Genomic DNA, 12,424 nt, shown 5'->3' on the forward strand with positions numbered 1-12,424 from the left:
ATTGCAATTGATCTGCCTTATTTGGGATAATTAATCCTGCATAGAATCGATCCAAGCTATAGAATTCACCGAAACTATGATCTATGACATATGGAATTGAGAATCTCTCAAGACCGAAACTGTTTCAGAGATGTACTGAAAAAGCAATTTATAGATTTAAAAACAATATAGCAATTTCTGTTTCTAGTCGCATTTTCTGGTTTTAACGATTTTTGATGGGAATATTGTTTTGATTTAATTTAAATTAAATTGCTTATACATAAAATGATGTTCACGATTCTCTCAACAAGAAAGAAAGTCGTCTAATAATCCCGTAACGCCATACTGTCTCTAAAAAAATTGAAAAAATTAAAATTCGACCCTATTTTTTGCCTAAATTTAATTTTACATTCTTATTTATCATGTAAAGTGGTCGAGATATATAACAGAGACTTTCTTCTATAGTTTAAAAAAAGAAAGATTAAATGTTTCATATAAGATTAAATGTAAATGCCCGAAATGCAATGTCTTACGAAAATATGTAGCTATTTTCAATTTAAATTAGTTCAACAACTGCTCAAAATTGATTACAACATGCCATTTAAGCGATATAAGGTTCAATATTGTTTTTATATTAAGTTTATGGATGCTCAATTTAATTAGTAGCAAGTGAGAATGGTGTGCCTAAAACCTTTCCTTACACTCTGCTGAATGCATTTGTGTATTATTAACCTATTGTCATTGGTGAACAGTATATACGAAAAAGCCTATTAGAGTGCCGATTAATAAGTGGGAGGCGCCAATATGCAAGTACAAAAAAGTACAAAAGTACTTTGGACGACATGGGTTTTATTTATTTATTTTGTACTTTTTAACACAAAAATTTGACACATATCTTCAATTGTAGTCCCAAAATCATATAATATATTTCATTTGTTTAAGTCATTATATTTTTCAATTATCCTGTGTACATGCAAACAAAAGTACAGACCTACAGAAGGTCATACATAATCTGGCACATAATACATAAATCAAAACAATTTAGATACCAAATCTAGGTACCAAATTTGATTCATTTTCTTACTAACATTCGGAAAACCGAAAAGACTTCTTCTGAATGAATTCCGTTAAAAATGTGCAATTAATTCCGTCGTTAGAATTTTGTAAATTGGATGCAAATCCCATATATTCAATTTTATCAGTCTAATTCAAAGCTCTCATACATAGATAAATAGACAGGTAAAGCGTAATTCCACAAAGGTTTTTTGGTCACAGAGAGGTCTGAAATGAGGTGATTTTTTTTACAATTACAATCTTTTCTTTTTAGATGCTTCGTATAGCCAAAAATAAAAAGACATAAAATCATTAGTAAAAATTTCTTAAGCTTATATAAATGTGCAGATATATTGTATAAAACATTATAATTTTGCAAATAAGTTAATTCAAATTATTTTATTAAAATGTCAAAAAATTTCCATTTTTAGGCAAAAACTTCAGCACATTATTTTTATTTATTTATTAAATCATTTAGAGTTAACTGAAAATATTTAAAATTTCAGAGCCATGAGAATCGCTACGATGTATAATTTAATTATTTATACGTGTTTAATTAATTTTAGTAAAACACAATTATTTTAGGAAACTGAATTTCAAAATATTTTGGAGATAATGTAAAAGAAAAAATTTATTTTTGGTTATTATGTTAAGAAAATAAAACCTTAACAAGACTTTTATAAAGAAAATTTGCATTAAAATTGAAATCTTTATACTTTGAATAGAATTTTATTTAATTTTTGAGTATTTACTTTTCTTACCCTTCTAAAATTGACGACATAAATGAAAAGACGTAAATTTTAATTTCAGCTTTTGGGAAACCATATACATAAGGCAATAAGTTACAGATATTAATTATGTTGTAATTTTGATTAAATATTTAAGAACGAATTGTTCTTTTTAATTAAGAATTTTAAAACGATGCAAAAGAAAACAATGTAACAGAATAAAAAAAATAGCTAATTTAACCTTAGAAACTTATGCAGTTCTGCGTCATATTTTCATCACGGTATATACCCAAGAAAATCAAAATAAATAATATAATCCCACGCCACATTTAAAAGTTTTCAAAACATTATCAGGAACAAAAGAAATTAGCAGGAATTGTAATTTTGATTTAAAACTGTAACTAATAATTTTTATTTAATTCAGTTCTTGAAACTGTTCCTATTTTCAAGAAATTTTGGCTGAATTCCCAATAATTTAATTTTAGGAAATGAAATAATAATTTTTAATTATATTTAGAATCATATATATATATATATATATATATATATATATATATATATATATAACACAAACAATTTTTACTTTAAGTAAACAATTTTAATGCGGGTATAAATTGGGAAGGGGAGTATTTTAACGCCTGTTTCCTTTAATAGGTATTAGAACTTGATTTTTTATTAATAGAGCTTCCAAAGGGAACCGCCTATTAGAAAAAATATCTTTAAGGGGCGATTTCATTCGAAACTACCATCTCTGAAAAATAAATATCTTATTCCTTTATTGTAGATTTACTAAACATAGTTGTTAAATTTTTGTTATAACTATAATCTAAAACAACCAACTATTATTACTTTACAAGACAAATTATTTTATTAACATACTAATATTTTCGTTGACTAACTTGGTCGTTAAACATTCTGGTTGAGTTTCAAATCAATTAACTCTCTAAATACTGTTCCTGTGTTTCAGGTTTCTTGAGCAAGGTATTTCAAACATCAGACTTTGATTAGCATTTTACTCAAACAGTTTTAGGAGCCTCAAGGGTGTTGTTCCTCGGTACTAATCACCTCTCTAATTCAAGTTCTGAGATGCCTTCTAAAATAATTTCTAACTTTAATGCAAATCCAGATATTATGTAAATTTCAACTGGTTTTGTAGTATGCTGGCTGATTTTAAACGTGTTCTTAAAACTAATTAAAAAGTACCGAATAAACTTAATACTTTAATTAATATGTAAAATATTTTTCTTTACAGTTGTAATGAGACTTAATTAAATACTTAAAGTCAGAAAAGTGAAGAACTAAGGAAATGATGGAGAAAAAATTTAAATATCACCGCGTATTATAGAAAAGATCAGTAGCAGTCGAGAAGAACAATAATTTTTATTGATTGTTTAATAACAGCAGAAAATGCGATTAAATTAATTCCTTAAACAATGAAATAATTATAAAAAAGCGATTTAATAATGACTAAACTATAAAGAAAAAAATTGTAAATAATATTCAAAATTAATTAAAAAAATTGTAAAATATGAGAGAAAATTCGCACGGAACTAAAATTTATGTTATTAGAATGGTGTTTTATGAAATCCAAAGCTGAGTAAGAAATTTTTTATTTGATTCATGTTCTGGAATTATTGTGTGAAGTAAAAATGTAATTAATTTGCAATTAATTCAAATCAAAATTAAGATTTTTTAAAAGCCCCCTCCGTGATAAACATTTCTGCTCTTCAGAAAATTATTTGTGGCAAATTAAAAATCAACATTAAATCTACTCTTTTACATATTATGCCCCCTTAAGTTATTATCAGTTAATCGATTGATTTAATGTAATCTTGAATTTATTCTTATCATTCCAAAATCATTATAGTTCAGATATTTATCAGAATACGGAAACAGGCAAGTTTCATTTTCAAAGATTAGGAAAACTGCCCAACCAAGCATGGTTATGTTCTTAAAAATACAAAATACAAAAGAAATACAAAATACAAAAGAAATACAAAATACAAAAGAAATACAAAATACAAAAGAAATACAAAATACAAATTGCTATTAAGCAAATTAATGCTCTAAAATCCTGTGAATGATCTCAGGAAAAAACTCTGCCCTCCAAACTCATCTGGGCGAGGATCTCCAACAAACAAAGTATTCCCCTTAAGTATTCAATTAATCACACTTAATTAAACAGAGAGGAAATATATCACTTCTCGGCTGCTCACTGTTATTCGTTTGAACGGGAGTTTGCCGGAATTCAATATGAATAGAATTATATGATTGGTAGAGTCTTCTAATCATTTTGAAAAAAATAATTACAAGATGGTTGGAAGGAATCTTAAGTCCAAGATTTGTTATGGAGTTAAGGAATTTAATTCCAAGAAAATTTGAGAATAAAGATAATAATTTTGATTCCAATATTACATATTATTTAAAATAATGAAATTTAAATTAAAAATAACTAATCTTGATTTCAAGATAATCATCTTGATTCCAAGAAAATTGAGAATCAAAATTAGAATTTTAATTTCAATATTCCATATTATTTAAAATATAGAATTGTAAATTTAAAATAACTTATCTTCATTCAAAGAAAATTGAGAATCATGATAAGAATTTTGATTCCAATATTCCATATTATTTAAAATCATGAATTATAAATTAAAAATAACTAATTTTGATCTCATGATAATCATCTTGATTCCAAGACAATTGTGAATCAAAATTAGAATTTTAATTCCAATATTCCACTTTATTAAAAATATTGAATTAGATATTGAAAATAAATACTATCGATTAAAGAAAATTGAGAATCAAGATTAGAATTTTTATTCCAATATTCTATATTATTTAAAATAGTGATTCTAATCCTGATATTTTGATTCCAATATTCTACATTATTTAAAATAATGATTCTAATCCGGATATTTTGATTCCAATATTCTACATTATTTAAAATAAAGATTCTAATCCTAATATTTTGATTCCAATATTCTACATTATTTAAAATAGTGATTCTAATCCTGATATTTTGATTCCAATATTCTATATTATTTAAAATAGTGATTCTAATTCTGATATTTTGATTCCAATATTCTACATCATTTAAAATAGTGATTCTAATCCTGATTCCAAGAAAATTGAGAATCAAAATTAAAATTCTAATATTCCATATTATTTAAAATAATGAATAGTAAATTAAGAACTAACAATTAGAAAACGGTTAAATTTTTAGAATAATTTACTTTTTAGTGTTCCAATAAAAGTGTTTTTTTTTTTCTGAAAGATCTTTTTAATTAAATGTTTCTATTTCCCTTCCAGCGCCGACGAAAAGATCGACAGTACTTTCCCAACGAATGTCGTAGTGAGGAACAACGGTAGCTGCACATATATCCCGCCCGGAATCTTCAAGAGTACGTGCAAAATCGACATCACATGGTTCCCCTTCGATGATCAGAAGTGTGAGATGAAATTCGGGTCCTGGACCTACGACGGGTTCCAGTTGGACCTCAGACTAGCCAACGAAGACGGAGGGGACCTCTCCACGTACATAACTAATGGCGAGTGGATCCTGATAGGTAAATACTTCTCTTTTCCACGCATATTCATTTTAAAACTAAATTCTTATTAATCAGAATTTAGGGTGTTACAATACATTATTTGATGATGTCGTCTCCGCGTTACCACGGAAAGGGATTGCAGTAGCTTCTGAGGGTAAAGATCCCTGAGCACCCGAGGGCAGAAGTCTGACTTTTAGCTCATACGAAGACGAAACTCACACATTCACTTGCACAACCCCTTTTTACAGGGGGGCACATTCACAACCTCACAGACAGTACACAGATGAAGAATAACCACGCCTGACCCGGGTTCCAACTCGGGACGCCAGATCATGGGGAAGATGCTCTACCCCTATGCAAGGACACTTGTTACAACGCATTTTTTTTTAAATGTAAAACACTTTTTGAAAAATATCGTTAAGTCTTACAAATGTTGTCAAGTTTCTTCGAAATATTAGAACATTCAACGTTTTTATTGTTTAATAATAAATCAGTCATATTTTCTTTTCTCTATTACCCACGATATACGTGTTTTTCCTAAAACTCCACTTGGAAATAACTCATTTCTCTTTTCCATGTTTTCAGGCCTTCCAGGAGTGAGAAACGAGATTTTTTATGCGTGTTGTCCGGAGCCTTACGTCGACATCACCTTTACAATCCATATTCGGAGGCGAACCCTCTATTATGGATTTAATCTCATCATCCCCTGTGTTCTCATCTCCTCCATGACCCTTCTAGGCTTCACCCTGCCACCGGACTCGGGAGAAAAACTAACCCTCGGTTGGTCCAATCTTTTACATCTTTCACATCAACTTTTACTTCATCTACAGGATAATGAGACATCCAAGCTGCTAACTGATTTATAGCTCTCTTCAAGACCAATTTTAATATTCAAATAAAATTTTAACATTCAAACCAATTTTAATATTCAAATAAAATTTTAACATTCAAACCAATTTTAATATTCAAATAAAATTTTAACATTCAAACCAATTTTAATATTCAAATAAAATTTTAACATTCAAACCAATTTTAATATTCAAATAAAATTTTAACATTCAAACCAATTTTAATATTCAAATAAAATTTTAACATTCAAACCAATTTTAATATTCAAATAATTTATAAAAATTTAGGCGGATAATATGATCAATCATTCCGAAATTATTATTGCTCTTTTCTGATTATCGAAAAACAGAAAAAAATTAGAATATTTTCAGCATTTATTGCAAATAAATATTTAAAAAGATTTATATTGATTATCAACGATCATCAAGCTAAAAATGACCACTTAACAGGACAAAATAATTAATATTTCTTGATAAAAATATTCAAAAACAGAGTACGGTCAGATAGCATTGCGCGTATCCTTATGCAAAAATATGACTATTATAGCAAAATATTTATAAAAATTAAGCAAGATTGTAAACTTTTCATTATAATATCCTAATTTAGAAATTTTTAATAATTCTAAATTTTACAGAATAATTTCAAATTTCGAATTCCTTGAAATAACATAAATTCATTTTTTTAAAATTCGATTTGGCAAATGCTCCTAAAGCAGTTGCATTTTTAAAATATAGATTTTTTTTTATTATTATTTTCTTTTAGGCATGAATATAGTTCAAATAATATAAGGAAGTAAAATATTTATTTCTCTACCATAAAAATTGTTACTGATTTTTTTTCTCTTCATATATAATTGTTACTGATTTTTTTCATATATAATAATTAACCTGCCAGAAAAATGCAGGACATTATATTATATTATTCTCTTTAATTAATCGCTATTTATTTAAAAAATATCTAAAGTCTAAATTTGATTTGATTTAAAAGCTGAATCTTGATCAATATATAAACTAGAAGTAAATTCGCGAACATATTTAGAATTTTTAAAAAATGTTTGATATTCTTTCGAGAAAAAATAAAAATCTAAAAATGATTACTCCGGCTCACCCGAAGGTAAGCGAAAAAATTTAATGACACCCTGATAGTATAAACAGGAAACACTGTTTGTGTCTTTAGAGTCATTACCAGCTTTGGTACAACTCCACTTGTAGGAGAAGGGTTATCATAGGTAGAGGGTTATCGACCCTAATCATTTCTGTACTCAGTCTAGTAGAAAAAAAAAAAAAAAAACAAGCACCAAACTAGAACTATCGCGTCCCAAAATCTAACATGCTCCTGGCGAAATCAAGATGATAATAAAAATAATTTTCAATTATAAGCAGAATAAGAATAAAAATGAATAAATCTTTGGAAAATAACAACATTTAATGCAGTAATTTAGTTTACAAAAGGAAAAATAAACAAACGCGTCCCAAAAATAATGTTTGAATTCAATTTGCTAAAATGCGTTTCAAAGTTTCTGCATAGTTGCATTAAAATGCATTGTAAACTAATCCTTACTTTGTTCTTATGAATGAAATAAATAAAAATCTAGAGAAATAAAAGATAAGAAGATTTGGATTAAGATAATTATTCGAATTATTTAAAATCTTATAATCGCACTGTGTTCCTTGAGTTGAAATAATTACTTCGTAATGAATGCTGTAATTAACAAAGGGCGGAAAAGTTAATTGAAGTTCATTATTTTCCTACATTTACGGCCAAAAGTCATTTCTTTATGGGCCTGAAACACGAAATCGTACAACTATGTAGATCTTTTGTGATTTTTTTCCATAAGAAATATTCAAAGATGAAGAAAATAGTTCTCTGTTAATTATTTTTATTCATATTTATAATGAGAGCGATTCAATTATTCGGTTAAGATATTCTGCCTATTTCCTTTTTGAAAAGAACTCTTATAATTAAGGAAAGAACTCCGCTATGCTTGTTCAGAGATTTAACTAATAAATCTCTGAACAAAATAAATATTTTTTTAAAGATTGCAAATTTGCAATCCAGTTAAACGTACACATTTTACAAATTCTCTAAAATTTGAATATATAAATAAAAATTATAATTTATGGAGTTTGACAAAAATCAGTTTGATTAAAATTTTTACTTATTATTTTTAGTCTTTTATCAATTTATTAAAAAAATCAAATCAGTTAGCAGTTTCGATATATGAAATATTTTTTTAAATTATTTTTCAAAGCTTCAATTATTTAATTATCACGATGCTTCTTTATAATTTGAATCAGCTGTTTTTTGAATATTTGAAGAAAAAAATTATGTTTCATCTATTAATTTAAATTTATATTTGTTTCTTTAATTTTTGAAAAATATTTAAAGAAGATCTTATAAATATTTCATAAGAACAAATATCTAAATAAAATATGTAAATTTAAAGAAAGAACTTAACTATTTATTCTCTCTTGTATACAAAACAGCTTTGTTAAAATTATAAAAAAATTGCTGATATTCTATGGATAATTCTGGATTTGAATCTACAAATGATTTTTTATTTGTTTCTTTTAAAATAGAAACTTTTATTATATAACGTAATATTTAGAAATTTAATAAATTTTATCGCATTTTATTTTTTATTGTGTATGTATGAGGACTATTTAAAAATAAAAAAGAATCGAAATTTTCTAAAGTTTATTTGAAGGTTATTTTTCAAAGTGAACTAAATGATTAGAAATTTTTTCTCAAACTTTAGAAATTCTGGTCGCATTTCTCTGAAAGTAAGAAGAGAATGACAAATTAGGATACATATTACTTAAATTACTCTAATAAAAGCATAATTATAGTTGGCCAGAAAGTCCTTTTCCTAAAACTCTTTTACTAGCTAAATATTTTTAAGTAATATAAAAAAATCTAAATGCTTTTAATTGAAAAATGACAACATATTTATCAATTGTATAACTTTAGAATCAATTATATAATTTGTACGACAAAGACATATAATTTTGAGAACTTATTTCCTTCTTAATGAATTTCCAGTTTTCGTGAGCTATCATCAGTTTCAGTAACATTAATAATTGTTTCAGGTTAAAATAGATTTCAAACTTATACCAACTAATAATAAAGTGAAACATTATGATAGATTACTTAATTACAGTTTTTAATTGAATTTAAATTTTATTGAGCCAACCTACAGGTGCAATTTTTGCATATTAAAAATTTTAAAATTTCATTTTTTAAAAATCGTAGTATTTTTTTTAATTACACAGATTGAGAAAACTATTCGCATGAGTAATGTACCTCAATTGAGATTCATTTCCTTAAAAGAGAATGAATAAAAAATAAAATTTTGATATCTAACAGAAATTTAAATTTAACGATTTTTCAGTTCTCTTGGCATTATGCCAAGATGCATTTTTTGTTTTTGTTTTTACGCCTTGCGGAAGAGACGGTTCACAGTTAACCTAAATAGTCCTCATACAGCGCATGTGCGTGGTGAGTGCGTGAAGTGTTAATTAATGACCTTTGCCTTGATTTTCAATCCATCCAGGTGTCACGATTCTTCTGTCCTTGACCGTCTTTCTTCTACAGTTAGCTGAAACGATGCCACCCACGTCTGACGCAGTCTCAATCATAGGTGCGAGCCTATCAGACGAGCGAATACACATTACTCTTTCCCCCTTTGCACGTTGTTATGATCCGTATTTGGTGTAGTTTGTTTGGCACGCTGGCACGCTCATGTTGATGAAACTCTTAACGTATATGCACCTGGAGGCATTTGTAGTTTCATTTCCAGTGGCGGTTTGGATGTCGAGCAGGGAAATCGAATCTCAGCCCTCAACCATCCTCCTTTCCACCTCCTTATAACATTTGTACAAAAATAAAATCAATTTAAAAATATTGATACTAACAAACAGCAACCATTTCTTATGCTTCTAAATTGCAAAACTAACATTCTCAAATAATTAGATTCAAAAAAAGAATGCCACAATCACACTAAATGTATGGTAAATTATTAACATGATACTGATGCATATTTTTTTATTTTAATACAAAAATAATATTTAGTCTAAAAAATTATTTTGTATGGTAAAGTATCGCATTATTGGTAGTTTTGTGATGCTACCATGTGGATAGAAAATTGACCAGCATCAGGAATTGACCAAATAGATGAAAAATGACGCCAGATGTCTTTTGAAATGATTCAGGAAGACGCTAGAATTTACATTTAGAAATTATAGTTGGTTAAACAACTTATTTGGATAGTAGCAACACGAAAGTGAAACCTCAAAGTAATTTTTTGTCAAAGTAGTTTTTCTTCTGCATTTTAAACTGCGTCATCAGGTAGATTATTTTTGTGGAAATAAAAAAAAAACTGACCTTAAAAATTCACCAGCAACAGGAGTTGACCAAATAGATTAAAAATGGCTTCAGATCACTTTTGAGATGACGCAGGAAGACACTTGAATTTCCATTTAGAAATGATAGTTTGATAGTTGTGGTTAAATAACTCATTTGGAAGGTTAGTTGATACCAGCAAGAAAGTAGAAGCACTCTGATCAAAATAGTATTTGTAAAATCTCAGTAGACTCAGGCATTTAAAACTACGTCATGAGATTTTTGTTTGTTGTTGTTTTTTGTAGAAATAAAAAATATAGAAAAAAATTATAATAATACTTAGTTTTTCAGTTCAAAAAAGTTAAATATTTAATATCAAATCAAAACTTTATCAATTCATTCGGAGTTAAACTATTTTATCTTCTAATCCAAGCTGATTGAATATTATCGTTAAATAAAACCTCAAACGACTTTAACTAAAAATATCTCAATTTATATTATAGTACAGAATGGATATTATTTTTATCAATTAAAATAAGACTATTCAAAAAAATAATATGCATTTATTATTGTATTATTTAACATTAAAAGATTAATGAAAACAACAATCAAGGCATAAGAAATACATCGAATGAACAGTTTTGCCCATGTTAATTTCTGCCCCCTTACGATTTCCCTCTGAGATCCAGGCTGTCGTAGTGTTGCTTGTTGTGAATGTTTTGTTTGTTAAGAAGCTTCTGAAGAGATCTGCTGATCGTTTCAGGTGTAACAATCCTCTTGTCTCTGAGTGTGTTCCAAATGCTCGTGACGGAAACCTTGCCTCCTTCTTCAGATGCAGTCTCCATCATAGGTGCGCTCGTATCTATGCAACCCCATTCCCCCTGATACCCGCACTCTGTCTCTGTGGCCCCTTAGCTCGCTCTATCTATACTATCTTCCTTTTCAAAATTTCTAAAATGACACAGCGTTTGTAAATATCTTGCATGTCCTATTTTTCAAAAAAAAAATGATACTTTTTCTACAAAGATATTCTTTCTTAACGCAAAATTAAAGATGCATTAAATTCTAATTTAAAATTTTATTATAATTTAATGAAATATATTAAATGAAGGTATTTTCAAATCGCAAATTAATGATTTATAAAACGAAATATATAAAATTTTCAGATATTATTAAATTATTGTACCCTAAATGTTTAAGTATAAATATTTTTAGTTTAAAATCATAAAAATATTCCATAATAAATGTATTTTAGTTCAATTTATAATATATAATACCATGTAATAATGAAATAAGTTGCTAAAATTAAATTAAAATACAAAATTTGGCAAATAAATATTAATTCACAACATCTAGAAAGAGAATATGCGAGTAATTGAATAAGATTAAATAATAATGAAATAAAGGCAAGTGCTATTATTTAAAGCACCATTTTTACTAAAATAAAGACATTTCTAGAAAGTGATAAAAATATCAAAATATTCAAAACATATTTACTTTAAAAATTCGTTGTATATGCATGGAAATTAATAAATTATGTAGTTTAGGCTTAAACTTCTTTACCTTCGGAATCTATCTCTTCAAAGATTCATTTTCACCATTTTTATTTTGAATAGAAAATTTCGAATGATTTATTTTAGAATTATGAAATTAATTCCTTAAGAGAAATTGTTAATCTCAAAATAAATATTTCAAATATGCTAAAAAACTAAAATTATCACCATCAAATATATTTTAAATGATAATCTATACATGGAATTACTTGCAAAATGCATTAGATGTATAAAATGCCATCGCTCTCAGTTTGATATATTCAAAAATCAAACTCCTAGAATAATTCATTAATTGTATTCAATATATCTGAATTTCTTTTTTCTCAAAATATGGCCCGAATAATCATGTTTGACTATTACACAATAATCT

At 27.0% G+C, this 12,424-nt stretch overlaps 1 protein-coding gene across 7 annotated transcripts in view; it reads left to right on the forward strand.

Moving 5' to 3' along the window:
* Positions 1-12,424, forward strand: part of LOC129979840 (neuronal acetylcholine receptor subunit alpha-7-like) — a 484,828-nt gene that overhangs the window by 377,376 nt on the left and 95,028 nt on the right. For 5 of the 7 annotated variants that reach the window (XM_056090752.1, XM_056090754.1, XM_056090748.1 and 2 more), the window contains 3 exons: positions 5,073-5,329; positions 5,897-6,091; positions 9,714-9,800. In XM_056090752.1, coding sequence (XP_055946727.1) covers positions 5,073-5,329; positions 5,897-6,091; positions 9,714-9,800 — 539 coding nt within the window. Of the gene's footprint in view, positions 1-5,072; positions 5,330-5,896; positions 6,092-9,713; positions 9,801-11,264; positions 11,352-12,424 lie in introns of all 7 variants that reach the window. The other 2 variants (XM_056090750.1, XM_056090755.1) reach the window with 1 other exon arrangement.

The sequence above is a fragment of the Argiope bruennichi genome, chromosome 1 (assembly GCF_947563725.1).
Source record: "Argiope bruennichi chromosome 1, qqArgBrue1.1, whole genome shotgun sequence".
Classification (NCBI taxonomy): Eukaryota; Metazoa; Arthropoda; class Arachnida; order Araneae; family Araneidae; genus Argiope; species Argiope bruennichi.